This window comes from Mus musculus, chromosome 11, assembly GCF_000001635.26.
Source record: "Mus musculus strain C57BL/6J chromosome 11, GRCm38.p6 C57BL/6J".
NCBI lineage: Eukaryota > Metazoa > Chordata > Mammalia > Rodentia > Muridae > Mus > Mus musculus.
In genome coordinates this window covers 49,263,737-49,286,754 of record NC_000077.6, presented here as the reverse complement: position 1 = coordinate 49,286,754, position 23,018 = coordinate 49,263,737, and the positions used below count along the sequence as shown (strand labels likewise).

At 44.1% G+C, this 23,018-nt stretch overlaps 1 protein-coding gene across 10 annotated transcripts in view; it reads right to left on the bottom strand.

Annotated features, from left to right (window-relative positions):
- The window catches only part of Olfr1393 (olfactory receptor 1393), a 28,487-nt gene extending 5,605 nt beyond the window's left edge, over positions 1–22,882 (bottom strand). For 2 of the 10 annotated variants that reach the window (XR_003949443.1, XR_003949444.1), the window contains exons 1-5: positions 21,288–22,843; positions 18,336–18,423; positions 17,402–17,600; positions 11,153–11,296; positions 7,335–7,426 (exon numbers count right to left, since the gene is read on the bottom strand). Coding sequence is in view for 8 of the 10 variants with exons in the window: in NM_146471.1 (NP_666682.1) it covers positions 5,670–6,605 (936 nt within the window). In the remaining 2 variants the exon portion in view is untranslated. Of the gene's footprint in view, positions 1–5,325; positions 6,606–7,334; positions 7,427–8,196; positions 9,736–11,152; positions 11,297–17,401; positions 17,601–18,335; positions 18,424–21,287 lie in introns of those variants that run through there. The other 8 variants (XM_030246013.1, XM_017314558.2, XM_030246012.1 and 5 more) reach the window with 8 other exon arrangements.
- Positions 22,883–23,018: the final 136 nt, after the last annotated feature.

The following is a 23,018-nucleotide window of genomic DNA, read 5'->3' as shown; positions in this document are numbered from 1 at the left end:
TGGCTAAATATCCAGAAAACTTGAAAAATACAAAGAATAGCAGTCTTAAAGTGCACATTTTCTTTTACTCTTAAATTATCTTTTAAAATGCAAGTATTACTGTTAGTCTCTTTAAGAACCATAAAGAAAGGACATTTGAATGTTTGGTATTACAAGTGCCCTCGTCTGAGATTACCAGGAGCCTGAGTTCATCTCCCAGCCTGTAGATGGACATGTGGATGTGTGTCTGTTCACTGGCTTCTGTAAATACTAAACTAGTTTGCAGTGCTTGGAATCAACCCCAAAGCCCCCACATGCTCAGCAAAGCATTTACCACTGACCTCCACTCTCAATACTAGAGTCTTTGATATCAGAAATGATAAATTATACCTCCTTCAACCAATACACAGAGTTAATGATCTTGTCTGACTGTATTGGACTACCTTTGAGCAAAAACCAACCAAACAACAAAAACAAACAGACAACATAACAAAAACAACAACAAAAACTCCCAAACCCCACATCTGAAGACAAGAAAAGGTTCGACAAATCTAAGGTTCGACTAAGCACCTTCATTACTGACACATCCATCCTTGACACTCAGTTTTCTTTCTCTTGCTACACCTGAGTATGCAACGCTCTGTCTCTGGATAACTAACTCTCAATCAGAGCTGAGCAGGCACTAACTCATCCTTGGCCTCATCAGTCTGCAATTCTTACACACACCATCATTCTCTCTTGCCTACAGCATCACACACTGAAGAGAAATCATACCACATTCACTCTATCCCATAGCATTTAGAGTAATATTCAAGACTCCTTTATGAAATATGTAATAACATACCATTTTGTAGTATAAAGAGAGAAGATGAGTCTAGTCACCTTAATCACAATTCAAAGTCTAAACAAATGACTCTGACTCCCAACACAGAACCCTACCTCCAAGTAAGAATGCTCTCCCATCCTCTGCCACTCTAATAAACAGTTCTTCATTTACGTTGATCATCTCAGATCATGACTCAGTCTCTGTCATCTGCTTCTGGTGTTTACAGTTGGCTTTGCATCTTAGATCTTAGGCATCAATGAAATTGACTTTCAGAAGGGACCATGAATGCAGAGTATCTTACCCAGTCAGCACTCACCACAGCCATGGAAAGAAAACAATTGTGTTGAATTCTCTCAGTCCTGCTGGCTTCTGGATCATATGAAAACCAGGCTACACTGGTGTCATATAGAAGTGTGTGAGAAAGATGTGTTTCTCTTTGGTCCCAACTGCATCTGTGGTACTGGCAGCTGAATCTCAGCTATGTTCCTGGAGAAATCATGCTTATTTGAGGCCACAACCTGTAGCAGGCTCACCTGCTGAGGCCCATTACGAAGGGGCAGAGGAAAGCCTGTACTGTTCTCTTGCTCATCACCATAATCAATTCATCCTAGGCAGGAGCTGGTATATCATCCAGTGTGACCTTAGGGAAGACTGTACTATGATTGCCCCTGGGACATTGTCTGGCCTCTCTAATCGATGTGGAAACATGATTGTTTACTCAAATATGGCCTTGGAGACCTCTGGGGACCCTAAGCATATTATAATTAACTGACTGCTTTCATATCTGTTCTCCTCAGCTCTTTAAATCCCCATACACTGCCCAATTCAAAGTGACCCAAACCACACCCTCAAACCACACCCTTTTATGTGGCTTGTGAAAGTCCATGTTATCATAATCCTCATACTTTCCCAACTTTGACCAAAGTCTAATCAGCCTTTCCATCAGACCATATACCAGGTCTCACATAACCCAACCATGTTCACCATAATCCAAATATCCTCTTCTCATGGGAGTTTCATCTAAGTTTGCTCTCATGCATGGGGATTGTCTTTCCAACTAAACATTTTCTCTCATTTAAAGTCTGATGTACTCTATTGCTCTTGTAAAAATTCTACTTCATACATTAGTAGTCCTTATTTTATACCCTGGTTTTGTCCACAACAAAGCTAAAATTAAAGAATTAATTATTTTTTTATTATTGAATGTCAAATGGTCTGCCTAGGGGAGAAGCTGACAGATAGCCTAGTGCTGTGTAGTGAGATTCTGGAAGAATTTAAATCCTGACAACTGTTCACAGGAGAAATACTAAGCCTGTCCTGCAGTGCACAGACATCCTCGGAGCATGTAGCATAAGAAAAACAATAGTCACAGATTGTTTGCCCAGCCTAGGGCCCTTTCAGCAGCCAATGGGATTTAAGGGCCACAGTTTTAGCTTTAGTCTGTCAGGTCTGAGGGTCTACCTCTAGAAGCAGGCATAGCAGGTCAGAATACTTCCCTTGGGCCTGAACATCACAAGCTAGCCCAGCCAAGAGCACCTAGAAAATGCAATACACAGAATTTCTGTCAACCAGGTACCCCAGGAAGAGGACAGTTGATCAGGTGGTGTCTTTGACCCGTGCAGCTGTCTCCCCAAATCTGTGTGTACTGTAATGCACTTTGCTATCATTTCCTTTTTCATATCTCACTGGATGCTCAACACTAACTGGCACTCACTTAAAATAGATAATGGTGGGCCTTCAGAAATCCTGTCCACTCCCTGTAAAGGGGGTTTATTGCATATTGCTAAACTCTTGAGCATCTCGCCGATTAGTAAAAGCATCTGTAAGAAGTCTACTGATATCACGTAAGAAACTAAACAAAATCACTACAGGTGACTGAAAAAAATACACTCACAGAAGTCTTAAGGTTTGGGGGTAAAAATTCCAATAAGAAAAATAAGCTGCTTCTTTAGGACTTTGGACCTGGGAAGGTCCTTGAAACGTCATAGACTGTAATCCTATCACTAATGGTGTTGGTGGATGCTAGAAATAGTTAGTAAATATTCATTGCTGAAAACATCAATGCCTTTGACTGTCAGACATTGAAAAATGAAATTAGGACTAAACTGGTAGCTCCCTCTCTGTTAGTTACCTTTTGTAATGCTGAAGGTACCGCATCGACTTTGGGAGAAGAATTGTCACCAACAGAATGGAGCCCATGTGCCACATTACCAAAATGCCAGGCAAGCTGTGCTCATGGGTGCAATAATGGCACAACTGTTATGGGTGAGCTGTTTTATGGTTGAATCAGAAGTCACCTCACAGCACAACCCTCAAATGTACTATAAGTCAGACATAGGAGGTCAGAGGTTTCAGTGGAGAAGCTACTGCTATTATTTTCTTAAGTAATATATTGTGAGTATGAAATTACATTCTAAGTGTGTGTGTGTGTGTGTATGTGTGTGTGTGTGTTTGTGTGTGTGTGTATACTTATGGACCACTGTTACTATTAGCTTCAATTGTTCGTGGAAGGAGACTTCTTTTTTGACAAGAAACAAAAGCAAATTCATAAATGCCCAAGCTTCTGAAACAATATGACTATGACTATGGCATGGTGGAACAAAACTAAGTCACAGATGGAGAAAACTACCAAACAGCCATATCACCCCCTTCAAGGTTCATAGTCCTTTGGAGATGAGGGTACATTAAGAATGTAAGCACCAGGAGATGAGGTGGAGTCTTCTTGTAGTTATTTCCTCTGTATTGAAAAGTTCCCTCTTTGAAAATAGAGGAAGGTTTCTTAAGGCTCAGAAAGTAAACAAAACTCAAAAGTCGCAAGAAGTTCCTGAAACTAACAGGAATCCCAAGGGCCTTCCTCAAGTTTACACAAGCAGAAACAAATTCTTTAGAGAAGAGATTCTGTCTGACTGGCTGACATGCCTGTAAGTAATGCAGAGTGGCCCACGACTGTGGCTTTCCTAAGACACCACCTATACCTGGGTTGGCTTTTTGGTAATGCAGCTGCCCCTGAGTCATCGCCACTCCGGTAAGTAACCCAAAATCAAATCCCCGGTTTGCTAAGGTAAAATTGAGTAAAACAACTTCTTTGATTCGTTGCTCCATCTTAGGTTACAAGTGTTTCCTCACTTCTGCCAAAAAAGTCACAAAACACCTTTCAAGGTGAGAACTGTATTTTTTCATTGATAAAAGAATTACACAAAATATAAATATGACAAAATCATGATGCTGAATAATGTTTAGTGATAAGGATGCAAAATAAGTTCCAAACACAAACAAAATTGATGTAAACTCATTATGATGAAACAGAATTCAGTTCACACAAAATTTATTACATTTACAAAAGTTTATTAACAAAGATGCCTGCACTTTTACTTCTAAAACCACCATTTCAATGCATGGAAGTAAGCAATTTCATGGGATTCTGATAGTTGAATTAAACAGATGACGAGGAGTGAAATGGAACCCCAAATCAACTTTGAGATACCTGCTCAAATGATAAGTAGTAGCCTTTCCCTTTTTATGGTTAACTTTCTTACAAATATAGTTTTTCTATATTAATATTTGCATCTGGACATATGTAAAATATCAAAGTTTTGAATTTTTCTTTAGTCTACTAATCTTGCATCTGCCAGTATATTAGTTGTTGAGTTCTTGGAATGGTGTAAACTCATTTTCCCCATTCGCCTCACTGACAGGGAAGGAATCTGGCCAGTTTTTAAGGCAGATGCTAATAGTTCTGCTGGGAGAGATTTGTTGCTTGACTGCAGCAGAAATGACTCTGCCTTCTCCAAGGTGGAAGACTAACCCATGTCTCAAATTCACACATTACATGGGGCAGTTCTGCTCACAAAGAATGGAAAGCACGAATGTATGAGGCCTTAAAAACAGGGCATAAGTTATGGCTGATGTCAGAGAGGGTCATGATACATTAGGAAAGTGGGGTGATATCGAGGTCCCACTTGGAGCTGATGCTCCACACCCATGCACATGCAGGTAACCCTACACAGATCCAGTGGGTCACAAAGTCTATAAAAGGGCAGGAAGTTGTGAGAGCAAAGTGGTTTTGATTAACAGGAACGAAATAGAAAGAAGGAACTGGGTTTGGATTTAATCAAAGTATAGTATCTGAATGTATGAATATTAAATTAAAAGTGAAAACACAAAAAGGAGAGATAATCAGAGTGAACTCAAGCCCTCTGCCTTGGGTCACAGCGTCCACTGTAGGACACAACATGGGGATCTGACTTTGAGTGCTGCCATTCATAATTTAAATTCCTCTGACACTCAGGCTTGCCAAGAACCCAGCCCAATTTCACAGGTGCTCACAGTCCACCTCTCCCAGGCTCCTTCTGTGCAAAGTTATATCTACGTCTGCATTTATCCTTACTGAGCAGCAATGACAGACAGTAGCCCAGGGAGAAGATCCTCACTCCAGCTCCCAAACAAGGAAGGCGTTAAAACCCTATGGCTGCTGGGGAATGTTTGGTTTGGTTTCAAGTTTTGTGATTTATTTGCTTTACACACACACACACACACACACACACACACACACACACACACACACTTCTGTGTGGAGGATTTGATTGTGTCCTTCTAAGATTCAGAATACGGGTATCAAACTCAGATCCTCAGGGTTGGCCACAAGTGCCTTAATCCTCTGAGCATCTTGCCATCCTAGGACTGGTTTTCTTGTTGTTTGTTTTGGTTTGGTTTGCTGTCTTTGTCTTTTATTTTTGTGAGCATGGACAGCTTCATGCATGTACATAACTAATTGTAGTTTTTTTGACACTCAGTTCCCCCTCTTCCAATGAGAAACCCTCTGGACTTCAGTATATAAGATGTTTTACTGATCAGCATTTTCCTCCTACCCTGTGGCTGCAGCTCTTCCTAATACCTTCCACAGAGCCCCCTTCATATCCTTGTTTCTCAGGGTATAGATCAGAGGGTTGAACATGGGGGTGATGATAGTATAAAAAAGGGCCACAAACTTCCCCTTGCTCTCAGAATAGCTGTCTTTGGGTTGTAAGTATGTGTAGGTGGCTGAGCCATAGAACAGAGATACCACCAGGAGGTGGGAGCCACAAGTCCCAGCAGCCTTTCTGCGTGCAGCCACTGACTTGACCTTCAGCACCGCCCTAGCAATCTGTGCATAGGAGCCTAGAATGAGCATGGCAGGCACTGCAACAATCACCACTCTGGCCACAAACATCTTGGCCTCTGTTCCTCCTGTGTCCTGGCAGGCCAACTTGAGGAAAACAGGCATCTCACAGAAGAAGTGATTCAGTCGATGTCCACAGAGTGGCATGGCCATCATGAGGCCTGTTTGAATCAGAGAGTTCAAGAAGCCTCCTACCCAGGAAGCAATAGCCAATGCCTGGCAGAGAACAGGGTGCATGATGGTAGTATAGTGCAGTGGACGACACACAGCAACATAGCGGTCAAAAGCCATCACCACCAGGAGCACACTCTCTGTGGATCCCAGAGCAAGAAATATAAACAGCTGGGCCACACACCCTCCATAGCTGATGGTCCTGTCTTGTCCATGCAGGTTGATGAGGAGCTGGGGCACGGTGCTGGTGGTGAAGCAGAGGTCCAGGAAGGAGAGGTGAGACAGAAAGAAGTACATGGGGGTGTGCAGTCGAAGGTCTGTTCGGGAGAGAGCAATGATGGCTGTGTTGCCAAAGAGAGTTATAGAGTAGAAAATCAAAATATGAATAAAGAAGATGAGTTCTAGTGCAGGCCAGTCTGAGAAGCCCACCAAAATGAAGCCTCCTCCCAAACTGGTGTTGAAGGTTCCCATAGCCTTTGACCTGAACAAGTACCCGAAGGCAATTCAGTGCATCCTATGAAGAATAAGGGTTTATATGCTGTTTACAGTATTCCTTAAGCACTCCCAAAACACGAGTTTGTTTTCTGTTCTGTTATCCAGCCCACTTCACTCCAGCCTTCCATTCTCACTCTACCCTACTTTAGATAGATAACTTCTGGATTAAGAATGATAGCATCTTTCTTTGAACCATATCTCTGCTGCCTCTTTGTTCCTAGATTTGGCCAGGTTTCTCAGTCCTGTAGATTTGATGTTTCTTGTTCCCATAACACTGAGATTTGGACCTCACCCAGCACCTTGGAAATTGCTTTAAAAACAATGAGAAGGGGGTTGTGGGAAAAGCAAAGGTAATATGCATGTCACACACGTCACACACATGACAACTGGAGATTAGACCCCCAACATCTATAGAACACTCTCCTTTGCTCAGAATCATCATTAAATTGTCAGGTTCAATTGAGTCTCCTTTATTGTAAGACCACATCATCAACGTACTGTGCCAGCACAAAGAATACAGTATCTGACCTCCCATCCAATAATTTTATTACTGGCTTGGAGATAGATTTTTGGTACAGAAACTGCCCAGTGTTTGGGAAACTCTGGTTTTACTATCAGAACTGCAAACATATTTCCTTGTTTCTGGAGATCATTCATATACAGAGGCACTCACAAATGCACAGAGAGATGAAGGTAGATACTCACCAGTTTCTATGACGTAGAACATCAGCAGGATCGGATATGTCAGTGCCTAAATGCTTGGTGCTTGATAGAGGGAGTTAGATCAGCACAGTGTCCTTAAAAGACAATTTAAATAGGTAACAGTATATAAATCCAACCCAATTTTCCCTTGTTAGGTTTGCATATATAACCCTCTCCTCGGTCTCTGGACAACTAACTCTCAACCAAAGCTGAGTAAGCACTAAATCACCCTTGGCCTCATTCTACAAACCAAATCGTTTCTTCATAACCACGCCAACGCTCACGCTAAAGTTTCCTGCGAATATTTATTGTGGTCTTCAAGACTGCTTTATGAAATATTTAATAGTATATGACCAGAAAATAAAGCTGGGTGGTGGTGGTAGTTCATGTCTTTTGTACCATCACTAGGGAGGTAAAGGCAGGAAGACGTCTGAGTTTGAGGCCAGTGTGGGTCTACAGAGCAAGGTCCAGGACAGCCAGGGATACACAAAAAACTCTGTCTTGGGAAAAAAACAAAACAAGACCAGGAAAATAAAATAAGTATAGTCTGCTCAACTGAAATTCAAAGTCTGAAATTCAAAGTCTGGATGACTACACTGCTTTTTACACAGACAGGACTTTGCCTCAAATTAGGAAGAATTCTCTTCCATCCTCTGCCCCTTAATAAATTGTTCTTCATTTAGTTTTGATCGTTTTGGCCATGGCTCTGCCTTCTGTCTCCTGGATCTGACGTCTTCAGTTTGCTTTGCATTTTAGGTTCCAGGCATCTGAGATATTGAGCTTTGAAAGGAAACCCTGTACATCCTGCACAGATCACCCACTCTGTACTCACTCAAGGTCTGGGGAAGAAAACACTCATGCTTACCTTCTTCAGTTCTGGAAGATCATGTGAGACCTGCTCCTCTTTGGTTCTGACTTCATCTGTGGTATGGAGGGCTTGAAGCCCAGCTGATCCTAGATAAGTCTTGCTTATCTATGACTCTCAGCCCCAAGAGTCTCACCAGCCAGGCACATCGCTAAGAAGAAGTAACTGCCCTCCACCGTACTCTCTGGCTCACTTACCCTAACTAAGACTATGAAGGACCTGGTATATTATTAAGCCACCCTTTCCCCTCTGGACCTTGCCTATGACTCTATAATAACCGTGGCAATTGAATTATTTATCACCTGTGGCCTTTGAGACCTCTGGGCCCCAATGTGGCAATTATAACCAACGGGCTGGCTCTCCAAGATGCTCTCACTGTCTTCAGCTACTACAATTTCCTGCCCAATCTTAGCTCCTCTGTTCCCCACTCACTGCCCAGTTTAAATTAACTCACTCATAGTCCTTAGAATACACGGTTTCACTTGGCTCATGAAACTTTCTATTGTGAGATTCCTCATGTATCCCCAACTTGGACCCAAGTCCTGTCTACCATGCTCACCACAATCCAGGAGTCTAACTTCTATAGACATCTAATCAAATGCTCATGTTCTCAATTATACACATCATTGACCCAACTAAGCATTTATTCCTTTGAGGAAGAGTTTGACCTTTCAAGGGCTCTTCAAATTCCATATGAACTTTAGAGTAGGTGTCTTTCATTTCTGCAAATAAAATATTACTCCATTTTTGTGGAAGTTGAATTAAATCTGTAGAGTGCTTTGAAATAGTGTTGACATCTTAACAATATTTAGCTTTCCAATCTACAGTCATGGGATCTCCATTTGTTTTCACTTTTTTGCTACCATTTTACAGATTTTCATATACTGGTCATTTTACTTCCTTAGTTAAATGGATTTCTCTATATTTTCTTTGCTTGGAGGTAAATGATTTTCTTTCTCAGTCTCCTTTTGGAATTGTTCAGTTTCTCCTCTCGCACTGTTTTCACTAAACACTTTGTTTGGGGTCCTGGGACACAAGAGTGATAATTGGACCCCCTTCCTTCCCAGAGTATACAGAATTCCCTTACCATTCTTTTGGTTCTGACTTCATCTGTGGTATGGAGGGCTTGGAGCCCAGCTGATCCTAGATAAGTCTTACTTATCTATGACTCTCAGCCCCAATGGCTTTCCATTCTTGGGCAGAACTACAAGTTTCTCCTGGAACAGCCTATGTGTGCCCAGTGTCCACTTCTAGGCTTCAAACCATATTGTACTGAGGCAAGTGGATACAAAAGGGAGGGCAATAAAATCACTGCTAGGTTGTTGGTCTTAAAATTCATTCCCCCACCCCAATCGGCCCATTAATTTTCAGGTACTCAAATAATAAAAATTTATGTTTTCTGTCTTCAAATTATAGTTGGTTTTAATGGGAGAGATAAAATAGAGTCTGTTCATTCCATCTTTCCCAGAAATAAGACCACTAGGTCATAGACAGATAGACAAATGGACAGGCAGGCAGGCACGCATGCACACAAACAAACACAAACACACACATACACAGAGAGAGAGAGAGAGAGAGAGAGAGAGAGGGAGAGAGAGAGAGAGAGCTTCACATAGACATACACAAAGAGACACAGACACACAAAAAAACATTTACAGCTTGAGCATATCTGTTTTGAAATGTTAGCAATTTTAACTTTAAAAGGATAAAGCAGACTGGGGAGGGGAGGTGTATCTCGAGCTTTTGTCCTCGCTGGCAAGAACACACTCAAGACAACCGGAATCTTCTGCAGCAAAAGGCTTTATTGCTTACTTCTTCAGGAGGAAGAGAGCGAATGGCGAAACCCTGTCCCTTTTATGGAGAATTGTCTTCCGCCTCGGACGTGTTGCTCCCTGATTGGTTGCAGCCCATCGGCCGAGTTGTCGTCACAGGGAAGGCAGAGCACATGGAGTGGAAAACTACCCCGGCACATGCGCAGATTATTTGTTTACTACTTAGAACACAGGATGTCAGCACCATCTTGTAATGGCGAATGTGAGGGCGGCTCCTCACAGAGGTGGCTCGTGGCTCAGTGGGTAAAGGCATTTGCTACCAAGCCTAATGACCAGAGAGAACTGACTGCCATAAGTTATCCTCTGACTTCCACAGGTGGTACTCACATGCCCTCTAGTACATAAATAAATTTAATAAGATAAATAAGGACTTTTTTTTTTCTAAAGACAGGATTTCTCTGAGTAGCCCTGGCTGTCCTGGGACTTGATCTGTAGACCAGGCTGGCCTCAGACTCAGAGCTCTGCCTGCCTCTGCTTCCCCAGTGGTGGGATTAAAAGGCGTGTCCTATCACCACCCAGCAAGTAAACTGTTTAAGAAACCTGTAGCAGAATGAAGACTAATGTGCCAGCTACTCTTTCCCCTTCTAGCAGCTCTCCCTGTGTTAGTTAGTTAGCTTCTGTTTAGCAAACTGCTCACAGGCAGCAGAGTACAGGGAAACACCAAGGCCTGTTTATTTGTGTTTTATTGTTCGTGACATCTGCCATCCAATTAGATGGAAGAAGAGCTTTCCTGGGTTATCTATCGCATCTGGCATGTGCCTGTCTTCAACACTGGAAACTGCTTCTCACTCTTCACAGTACCATCAAGCAGCACAAGGGAGTCCCTACTTTGCAGTTAGGAAATCAAAGGCTTGACAAGGTCAAGTCATGTCTGGACCATCCAATTCTCTTGCTTCCCCATGCAAGCCTCCATCTATCCTTGGGAGCTGTGCCTTCTTCAGCATTCTGGAACACCTTCCGTCCCTTCTGACTGCAGACCGCATTGATGGAGCCGTCACTTGGGAACCCAGGTGTGGATCCTGCAACTAGTCTTGTTCATCCTCAGTGGAGGTCAAACCTCCTGGTAAGACACTCCTTTCTTGTCAGTCAGCTGCCATCTGTTCTCCCTTCCCAGTCCCACTCACCAGGATCAGGGTGATCAACCGCCACTGCAGCAGAATTTGGGCAACTGTACCGAGTACTCACTGGACATAGACTAGTTGCCATGAAATATGCTCGCAAGTCCAAGGCTTTAATCTTCCCAACAACCCAGCAGGAAATTCTCTCATCTGTGAATAATGAAGATGAAGCTCACAACTCAACCTGTTACCCTCCAGAATAGGCTTCTCTCCCCCTGACTTACACCAGCTGCTTGGCCCTCTGAAAGACCCATCCCAGACAAGAAAACAAATGAGGCCTCAGGGCAGCTCTTACATCTCCACTGCCTTGCCCTCAGCCCAGCTTCCAGGAAGGCTCAAACCCTCACCGTCCGACTCAGCCAGGGTGCCTACGGCTATCTAGCCTGTCAGCTATCCAGGCACAGGAAAGGGTCTAGACTACAATGGTTCTCAACCTTCCTAATGCTGAGACCCTAATCGAGTTCCTTGTGTTGTGGTGACCCTTCGTCTTTCCTTACTGTAATTATGCTACTGTTGTGAATCGTAATGTAAATATCTGTGTTTTCCGATGGTCGTAGGAGACTCTGTGAAAGGGTCATTCAACCCTCCGAAGAGGTTGCCATCCATGGGTTGAGAACTGCTGGTCTAGGGTAGGAGAAGCACTTGATTCCAGGCATAAATTAGTAAATAGATAAATCCTGTGGATGTGCAGAATACAGTGAAGGGTTATAAAAAACACTAATTCTAGGACTTAGTGTTTGCCACAGGTCTCCCTTAAAAAGCAGGCAGTGATTAAAAATTAAGTATATAGTTGTATGCAGTAAATTTTCTTCTTATTATGAAATACCAGAAATTAAAGAGGTAATTAACCACATTACAGATTTTTTGAAAAATAAAACAACATACATGACTAGCAATGAAATAGACATGTTAACACTATAATGAGTGATTTGCTGTAGTTTTTTTTTTTTTTGAGGGGGTTGTTTGTTCGTTTGTATTGCTGTTGCAGTTTAGTGTGTTACAAAACAAAACAACAACAACACTCCCCCTCATAAAAGCATCAGGAATTTAAATGAGGATGAGACAGCCACGGACATGCTTCCACCCTGGCCCAGCTAACAGCAGAGGCAGGAATTGATTCCAACCGAGTCTGGCATGAGAAATTTGGGGGTGAGCTGAATTTCAATAACATCTGAGAACGTCTCAAGGGGAGGCCTCTGATAAGGCCAGCAGTCACCAGCACAGAGATGGGCCGTTTCTCTTTTCCCAGAATCCCCTGTCGGAAGCCACTAGCAGGGAGACAAGTCAGCTGAAGAGAGCAGTAAATTAAACACACATCAGTCCATTGGCAGGTTGGCTTCCCAAGGGGACAGCAGCGCGGCTGGCTGTAGTCCCAATGAGGGGAAATCCAGGGACACAGAAAGCCCATCCACCAAGCAATCAGCTGCCGGTCCCCGTCAACTTGCTTAGAAGTGGCATGTTCGGCTGACCCAGTGTGGCCTAGGTCAAAATACTGTTTTTCTCTGACAGCTTGGCACGGCTCTGCTTCTGCAAGGGTTTGCTAAGGATTTAGTGAACAGTCTGAGTGTGCTTATAGACACTGGCGCCTTTGTGCATAATGTATAAATTACATAAGTCATGATTTTGAGGTGGGGGATGTGGTTTTGAGACTCACTGTGTAACCCTGGCTGGCCTGGACCTTTCTACACAGATCAGACTGGCTTCAAACTCACAGGCATCTTCCTGCATCCTGCCTCCTCCTGCCTCCTCCTGCCTCCTCCTGCCTCCTCCTGCCTCCTCCTGCCTCCTCCTGCCTCCTCCTGCCTCCTCCTGCCTCCTCCTGCCTCCTCCTGCCTCCTCCTGCCTCCTCCTGCCTCCTCCTGCCTCCTCCTGCCTCCTCTTGCCTCCTCCTGCCTCTGCAGTGCTGGGATTCAAGGCATGCACTCCCATACTCCAGCACTGAGCTGTTTCCTGTCTCTGCTTAATATTCATGCCTGTGTCCCTAAGAATTCCCATTCTAACTCATCCGCACTGAGTCAGTCTCCTTGAATCCAAGCCAAAATAAGACCGCTCTCACAAACCCACAGTAAATCGAGAGACATTTCTTTTGTCTGATTTATTCCTTGTGGAGAAAAGTGGGGGGAGAAGAACTGAGAAAACTGTGTGTGTGTGTGTGCATGTGTGTGCATGAATATTTACCAAATATATATAAATATCATTTTTATCATATACAATATTTACAATATATATCCTTGGCTGTCCTGGAACTCACTCTGTAGACCAGGTTGGCCTTGAATTTCAAGATCCACCAGCCTCCCAAGTGCTGGGATTTAAAGGCCTGTACCACTACCTCTTGATAATTTTTTGTTTGTTTGTTTGTTTTTAATTTCATGAGTGGCTTTTCCTCATCTTCCGTTTGTATCAGGTTCTGACTTGCACTTGTACAAGTGGTTTGGTGCTCACGGCAGCTTCTTTTCTCATAAGGAAGAGAGCCGTATAAGTAACTCTGCAATGATGATGTGCTTCTGTGTCCGTGCATGGCGCGGGCACGTAACTGACTACAGGGCCCCCAGAAAAGGACATTGGATCCCCTGGAGCTGGAGTTGCTGGCAGTTGTCAACCACCCAACGTGATGCTGGGAAGGGAACTTGGACCTCTGCAAGACCAGTCCATACTCTTAACCACTGAGCCAACTCTCCAGTTCCCGTGATAGCTGTCTTAGAATTCTTGCAGAGAAGTAGTGAAAGACAGAAATGTTGCTAGTGATTAAAGTGCAGGGACTATCTTTACCACATTGTCTGTAATGCGTATACATTTTACAATTAGGAAAAAAGATGGAGGTGCAGGGGAAAGGACAGGTGCTCCTCCTTGGGCTTTGAAGGTATGAAAACCTCCTGATATCAAGGTCTGCTGGGTACCCAGACCTCTAGGATTCAGCATAAGCCTTCCAGTAAAACAAAGCTTCGAGGGACCCCAGGAGTCTGTGGTTAGAAGTTAGCATTATCTTACTTTGAATTGTGTGCATTTCTTGCCCCCCTAAGGGGAACCCACATTCCAACTGAATGATAGGATTCCATCAATACAGTTTTTAACCTCCACTTTGATCAATTTTTACACTATGTGGTGATAAAGGGTGGAAGGCAGAAATTGTTTCCAGGCGAACACACAGGTACACTGACCTCCCTGCCCCACAGTGGGGTAGCCTGTGCTTCCAAAAGGAGACAGCCTGTTCTGAGCTGACAACAGGATTTGGGGGAGAGAGAATACAGACGAAAGCATAAACTAGTGAAGGGAACTGGGTGGATACTAGTGTTCTCCCCTGTGCAAAAAGAGACTAGACATGTAGGCGGCCCTCTTACCACCAGATCACAGACTATTCTCTTCTTCCTGCTGGCTCACTGTGTGCTCAGCACAGCGACAAACAATTCCATCTTACTTCTTCCTGACAGGTTTGTCACAATAAATCTTGGAAGTTCTAAACTACAATAACTTTATTCACTTTATTCCCCAGAGAAAGAATTGTTCCTATTCTTGCATACCAACAAATGCAGGGACACAACAGATCAACTCAATGTCTGTGAAACGTGTTTGCTTGCAGAAAGTGTGTAGCTTCCTGCCTGTGTCTTTCTAGTCAATGGCTTCTAAGTGATAGGACTAGGGCCTTTTTTTTTTTGCTCTTAACTTTGTGAGAAGAAGAAAGTATTTTTAAAGTATTTTAGAATAGCAATCATAGAGAACTTACTAATTTGCAACAGAGCCAAAGTTGATAGGCTGAAAAATATCAAGAGTAAACCATATGAAAAGTTCTAGAAGGTATGACATGTACATAAGACAAATGGAGGGAGGGGCAAGAAGGACGAACTGAGGGAGAAGGGAATGAACCTAAGGAAAAACAGGTATCGGCTCCGCTAGGGAAGAAAGGTACTGACTTCAATGTGTGGCCATCTGACTGAGTTGTTGAGCTGCCAGACCAGGAGAGGAGATGGGCAGCTATTGTTAGAGATGGAAGCCCTGGGGGCGGGACATCAGTATCTTCAGCAGTTTCAGAAACTCTGAGTCTAGTCAATTCAACCAAACCTCAAGAGACCTTGCAAATTCCCGCCTAGTGCAATTTTTTCAAATTACCACGAGAGGGCACTCCTGCCTAATGAAGACCAAAGTCCAACTACACACTTGTTTCATATGGAAGGAGTTACAGAGACAAAGTTTGGAGCTGTGACGAAAGGATGGGCCATCTAGAGACTGCCAAATCCGGGGATCCATCCCATAATCAGCTTCCAAATGCTGACACCATTGTATACACTAGCAAGATTTTGCTGAAAGGACCCAGATATAGCTGTCTCTTGTGAGACTAGGCTGGGGCCTAGCAAACACAGAAGTGGATGCTCACAGTCAGCTAATGGATGGATCACAGGGCCCCCAATGGAGGAGCTAGAGAAAGTACCCAAGGAGCTAAAGGGATCTGCAACCCTATAGGTGGAACAACATTATGAACTAACCAGTACCCTGGAGCTCTTGACTCTAGCTGCATATGTATCAAAAGATGGCCTAGTCGGCCATCACTGGAAAGAGAGGCCCATTGGACTTGCAAACTTTATATGCCCAGTACAGGGGAACACCAGGGCCAAAAAGTGGGAGTGGGTGGGTAGGGGAGTGGGGGGGAGGGTATGGGGGACTTTTGGGATAGCATTGGAAATGTAAATGAGGAAAATACCTAATAAAAATATTTTAAAAATTAAATCTAGGAAGTGAAATTATGAATGAATTTCATTTGCTTCTAATTTTCTACATTTCACAGTTGTATTGAAACTAACACATTGCTTCATGGTTACTAAAATATTTATAAATAAAGAACTGATGAAAAGTAGCGCCCCACCATCATCCAATCAAATGGGGTGAAGATCTGGATAGACACTACCTCAAAGGAGACTCACGTGACCAGCAGATACTTCAAACTGTTTGAAATGTCAATATCTGTAGCCAGCAGGAAATGCAAAGTAAAACTGCTTTGATGTCCTATCTCATCCCAGTCGAAAGGGCTATCGCCAGGAAAACAAATGCTGGGGATGGTGTGGGAACATGTGTCTTATACTGCACTATTTATTGAAAATAGAACTAAGTGCTAGAGAGATGGCTCAGTGGTTAAGAGCACTGACTGCTCTCCCAGAGGTCCTGAGTTCAAATCCCAGCATGACATGGTGACTCACAACCATCTGTAATGTGATCTGATGCCCTCTTTTGGTGTGTCTGAAGAGAGCTACAGTGTACTTATATATAATAAATATATTTTTAAAAAAAGAGTTAGGGAAATAGAATATAAAATATGACTCAGCTGTGCCACTCCTGCATATATATCTGAAGGATTCTGGGTCTACATACCTCACAGATACCAGTACGCCTACATTGTTGATGTCTACAAGAGCTGAGAAATGCAGCCGCCTGGATGTCCATCAGGCAGATCAACACCTAAGGGACATGTGGTGTGCGCATACAATGGAATTTCTTTAGTTGTAAGAAAAAAAATCAAATCATAACACTCAGGGTGAAGTAAAGAGATCCGGAGATTGTTTTGCTACACGAAATGAGCCAGACTCAGAAAGACAAATACCGTCTTTCCTCTCATGTAGAACATTGATTTAAGTGTGCGCATGCGTGTGTTGAAAGAAAGACGACCATGACCTGAGAAAAGAGGAAGAGATCTTAGAGGCAGAAGTGAGGGTAACAGTATAAGGCAGTGGTTCTTGGCATTTCCTAGTGCCACGACCCTTTAACAGCTCCTCATATGGTGGTGACCCCCAACCATTAAATTATTTTTGTTGCTACTTCATATCTCTAATTTTGCTACTGCTATGAATCATAACGTAAATATCTGATCTGCAGGATATTTGATATGCGACCCTGCGAAAGGGGCCGTTCGCCTGTGTGTGCATGCACGTATACACACACACACACTCACACTCACACGAGGGTCGAGACCCAGAAGTTGAGAACCGCTGGACTCAGCGCCCACAAAAGAAGAAAGGAGAGTGGTTTGGAAGAGGGTGGGGTTCTTTTGTGATTGGGTTACCTCACTCAGGATGATGCCCTCCAGGTCCAACCATTTGGCTAGGAATTTCATAAATTCATTCTTTTTAATAGCTGAGTAGTACTCCATTGTGTAAATGTACCACATTTTCTGTATCCATTCCTCTGTTGAGGGGCATCTGGGTTCTTTCCAGCTTCTGGCTATTATAAATAAGGCTGCTATGAACATAGTGGAGCATTTGTCCTTCTTACCGGTTGGGACATCTTCTGGATATATACCCAGGAGAGGTATTGCTGGATCCTCCGGTAGTACTATGTCCAATTTTCTGAGGAACCGCCAGACTGATTTCCAGAGTGGTTGTACAAGCCTGCAATCCCACCAACAATGGAGGAGTGTTCCTCTTTCTCCACATCCACGCCAGCATCTGCTGTCACCTGAATTTTGGAGGAGCTAGAGAAAGTATCCAAGGAGCTAAAGAGATCTGCAACCCTATCGGTGGAACAACATTATGAACTAACCAGTACCCCAGAGCTCTTGACTCTAGCTGCATATATATCAAAAGATGGCCTAGTCGGCCATCACTGGAAAGAGAGGCCCATTGGGTCAGGCAAACTTTATATGCCCCAGTACAGGGGAATGCCAGGGCCAAAAAATGGGAATGGGTGGGTAGGGGAGTGGGGGGGGGTGGGGGACATTTGGGATAGCATTGGAAATGTAATTGAGAAAAATACGTAATAAAAAAAAAGGAAGAGGGCGGGGGTGGGGTGTTGAGCAAGCAGAGAAGGGGGGACAAAAGAACAACAAATGGTGGCATACACATGTGAAGATGCCACAGAGAAAACCAGTGCCCCATGTGTGAATTAATTAATTTTAAAAGTTAGTTTTAAAAGATTTGCCCTGTGACCTTGTATTTGATGAGACAGATACAGGCGCTGGGGTATAATATGTGTGTAGCTGGCAGGTGACAAAGTATTGATTCTTGTATTATCTCAGTGGAAAAAAATGTGGGTCACTAATCTTTCGATGTCCCTACGGGTTTAAATTCTCATAATTAAAAACTTGAAAAAAATACTTCAAATATAAAACTGGAAAAAGCTGGGCGTGAATAAAAGAATATACCCATTAATTCAAAGATAATTTCTACCTTAGTAATAGAGTGAGCATCACTGAGAACACCATACTCACCCTTCGGTACTAATGGATAAATGTCTGGAATTTCTCATCCGCGAAACATTTGTTTAAGCATTCCATTCCGGTTGCAGAGACTTCTCCACTTCAAGGACAGAACAGGAAAGCCGACCGGTTAACCAACCGGTTACTATTTTAACTTATCAAAAACTTTCAAACAGCAGCTAAAAATAACCATTCATTTTGCTGGTCATGGGTTAAACATTGAGGAGGGCTGACTGGCTTTGACCGGCTGGCTAGCTGCTGCTTCACACCAAGTTGTAGCAGATACTGACCCAGGCTTGGAGTTTCAAAAGGCTCCACAGGACTGAATATGGAAGACGGTTCGCTCACACGGCAGCAGATGTTCCTGCCCACTAACCTTCCCATCTGGCCTCTCCCGTGAGGTGGTCCCAGAACAGTGAGATTTCTTACACGCTTAGCTTTTAGCCCAAGGTTCTAAGCCAGCAGTTCTCAACCAGACGCCAAATATCCTGCATATCAGATATTTACGTTACAATTTATAACAGTACCAAAATTAGTTATGAAGTAGCATTGAAATAATTTTGTTTGGTGTCACCACCACTTGAAGAATGGTATTAAAGTGTAGCAGCTTTAGGAAGAATGAGACTCATTGTTCTAAGCAATACAGGCAGAAATCCCACAAGCTTCTTTGTTGTTGTTATAGCCAGACATTGGACACCCTCCAGAGAGCCATATGTAAGGCTTGGTCCCCAGAGTCGTGTGCTGGACAGGGAGATCTACAGTCACTTGGAGTTGTGCTCCCTAAAGCAAGCGGTAGGACCCTGGCCTATCTCATCGGTCTGCTTCTTAGCTGGAGATGTGAGCAGTCACAGTGACACACGCATCCTCCCACCAGGCAGCCAAGTGGCCCGGCTTAGACTTGAACCTTCCAAATCACGTGCCAAAATAAACCTCTACTTCCGAGATGATCTGTGTCTACTATTTTGTTATGGTGGCATAAAGGGACTAATGTACCGTCAATGACTTCTGTTGGAGCCTTGAGTAGGATGGAGTCAACTGTTCCCAGTGTGTGCTAATTGTTCTCTTCTGGGAAAGAATGGAGGGTTGTGGTGAGTTCTAGCTTGCGTATGCGTGTGTGTGCGCGTGTGTGCACCTCCTTTCCCCTTTCCTGATGCCTAGATCCATCTTGGAAGGCGAGCGGAGAGCCACACGTTGAAGATGACGCCTTGGTTCATCGGTGTGTGTTTCCTGTCAATCGGCACTTCTGGAGATGTGTGTGGCCTTTAAGAAAACTACTCTTGTGTGACCTTGAGAGTCTCACCACCACGACAGGACAGCAGGACAGTTCTCACCAAAGCCAGTGAGGGTTCCCGGGAATTTAATTTTACCTTTTCCAGGTCAGGCAGGATTCTTAAAGCATAACCTTCACTCCTGTTTTTCTTGGTAATAATGTTTAACTAAAAATCAACTCAGCTGGTGGATTTCTTTCGTAATCTCTTTTGCTGACAGCACGCCTGTGTGTTGTTAGTGGCCGTGAACCTTTGATCAGGCACTGACTGCAGACCCTCCTCTGGCCTGTCTTCCTTTCTCCCAGCCTAACGTGTGAGTGTGTGTGTATGTGAGTGTGTGTGTGTGTGTGTGTGTGTGTGTGTGTGTGTGTTAGCTGGAACTCTTGCAGCCAAGGAATGACACTTAGAACGGAGGCCTTGTGCTAAGGAGGGTGAGCCCGACACAGGTATCTGAGGCCCTGATAACATCAGAAGCCACTATGCCAGGCCTACATCACCTCCACCGCCTTTGTTTTTTAAGGTTTATTTTAGTTGAATGTGTGTGTGTGCCTGAGTGTGTGTGTATTGTAGCACATGTGTGTAGGTACCCCAGGAAGCATAAGGGGTCAAATCCCTTGGAACTGGAGTTACAGAAGAGCTGCCTGGTGTAGGTACTAGGAACTGAACTGGCATGGGCAGTACATACTTCTCATTGATCAGTCATCTCTCCAGCCCCTGGCTCTCATTTCTTTAGATCTGTATTTCCTGTTGCGGGGAGCTAAATCTAGTTCTTAGTCACTTACAGTTTTAGTAGGAAGAGCCACACTTCAAATGAGCAAGGGGGGTGGGGGCAAAGCAGACCAACCTCGGTGCCATCCACGTGGTCCCCGTTCACTACTATACTACTATCTTGACCTCATAGACTAAAGTGCTGGCAGGACCACTGTGTGATCCAGAGTGAGACATACAGACAGTGTGCCCAGTGCAGACTCCAGCTCAGGCCCATCACACCTGGATCATCTGTGCCACCAGGCTTGGTCTCTGAGCCTCTGGGAAGAGAACAGTGCTCTTGATCCCTTAGCTGAAAGGGCCTTTAACCTCTGCATCCAAACATAAATTCCCTCTGATCTGTCCAGGCTAGTCAAGTGTGCTGGGTAGAAAACAGGACCAAGGACTCCTGGGTAGCAAACCACTTGCCACTTGGGTTAGGGCTACACCTGGAAGTCTGAAACTCTATTTCTTTAGAATGAGGTGAATATTATGTTGCATAAATTTATTAGTTATGTAAACTTATATAAGCTAAATATTTGCAGATAAATAAATGTTCTATTTGTGTGAGAAAGAAGTCTGGTAGAATCGTGCACCACGGTATAAATTTGGTAAAGAACTGGGCCACCTTGTCTGGGGAGAGGATGTACCTAGTCCTGCAGTGACTTGATGTGTTGGGGGGATGGGGAGGGAGAAATGGGGGGAGGATCTGCATGAGGGTATACTGAGAAGACAGGGAGGGGTTGATATTGGAATAAAAAGTGAACAAATTTTTTAAAATCTCGTTTAAAAAAAAGTATAGCTGTTATTGTCATCCGTTTTGTCTTCATAAATTATGTAATGAAGGGGAGAAGACATTCTTAGTAAGAGTTTCCAACCGAGCATGGTAATTGCTTTCTAACTCCCACCCTTTCAGTCTTCCCTAAGAGCTTCAGCTCTAGGAACTCACCCGACAGGGATCAGATGTGGACGTCTATTGAACACTCAGAAGCCCTGCCACAGAGACCTGTAGAGAACATCCTGCGTCCGTGTGGAGGTGACACCTGCCAGTAAGTCTGATGGCCTATAACTTAGGCAGGAAACAGGAGGTGGGACATCCTGGAGGCAGAAAGGATTCTGGGATAGTGCCAGGCTCGGGAAATTTGCCCAGGAACGAGTGATGAGACAGACACACGGTACCTGAGCACAGGTAACCAGCCACGTGGCAGAAGGTAGGCTAGAATAAATGGTTTTTTATGATCTAATCAAAGAAGAGCCTAGTTATATGGGCAAGGATATTTCCAAATGTAAATGTATTTGGAGTTTGAGTCTTATTTCTGGGAGCATGGAGCTGGGGGGAAGAACCACCCAATACATCTTGTCTACACTGGGGTGAGTCGCACCACAAACGTCAATGAGACCTAGGTAAGAGGGCAAGGACATACGGAAGGCATAGATAGCAGTTCTGAAGTCCTCAGAGTCATGAGTGAAAGGGCATAAGTGACCTCATGGTGAGTGTGGACTCTCTAAACCAAAAGGTAGCAGAAGGCAAAGGCATTAACAGTATGGTGTTTTCAGCTGCCACGCCCACGTGGTTTCCATAGGAACACAGGAGCACGGGGGTTCCTAGTCAACTCTGAACACGTGACCTCCAAGAGCACCATAACGAGCAGCAAGCAGACCTTGGGGCATACTTCAAAAGCAAACAGAATGCGAAGAGGCCTCAAAAAGGCACTCGTTTCAAGGAAACGCTGAGGAGCGCAGGCTGCTTTGAAATATCCGTGCAGCTTTAGTGGGCCACAAGTTATTCTCTGCCTTCTTGTCCTGCTTTGTATGTCCTGGACTCACTCTACCCCACCCAGCATCCATGGCACGGCATGAGACCACCAACTGCAGTCTGGAAGTCTGCTATCACCTGCTGCCTTGGGGTCAAATGAGGCTGGAGAGGGGTGTTGAAGAGGGCATTAAAGGATAGACTAGTACCTGTCCTTTATATAACCAGTATCTCGGTTGTTTACAGCATGCATTCCGTCCAAATCCTGGGTCTGCCCAAGCCATCCCTATGGGCCTGACCGAGTTTGCCTCTCTTATACTTGCCTCTCCTTTGGTGAGACTGCAGTAACACAGAACTGGCAGTGCTCAGAACAAAGCACGTGGCCAGTGACTGTTAAATACATTAAGCGCTGAGACCATGAAGTCCGGACAAACTACTCCCCCCTCCACGGTCAGGGATGTTGTGTCTTCTCTCCAATCCCTGTGTCTGTAGCTACAATGAACCACCTCCCTTTAAAATCAAAATCAATGTCAATCCACCTCAGAGCAACAAGGGGGGACACAACCAAGGCCACCAAGTAAAGGGGTGAGATGTGGGAAATGAATTCCACTCTATGGTCTGCAGCCCTAAGCCCCCAAACAAGGCCACTAGTTCCCTCTTCTTCCCTGCTGGATAGAGCTTACCCAGTGATTTCTACCACCAGAGGCAAGATCCAAATTAGATCCTGTCATAAGTCGGTGCCTCAGTTTTCAAGTATCAATTTGTTAAAAAAAAAAAAAAAAAAAAAAAAATTGACCTGGGGAGGTAACCCAGGTAACGGAGTTCTTGCGATGCAAGCAAAAGAACCTGAGTTCAGCCCCCAGAACCTATCTATGTACAAATAAATGCCAGTGTGGCAGCCAGCACCGGGAAGATGGAAACTAGTGG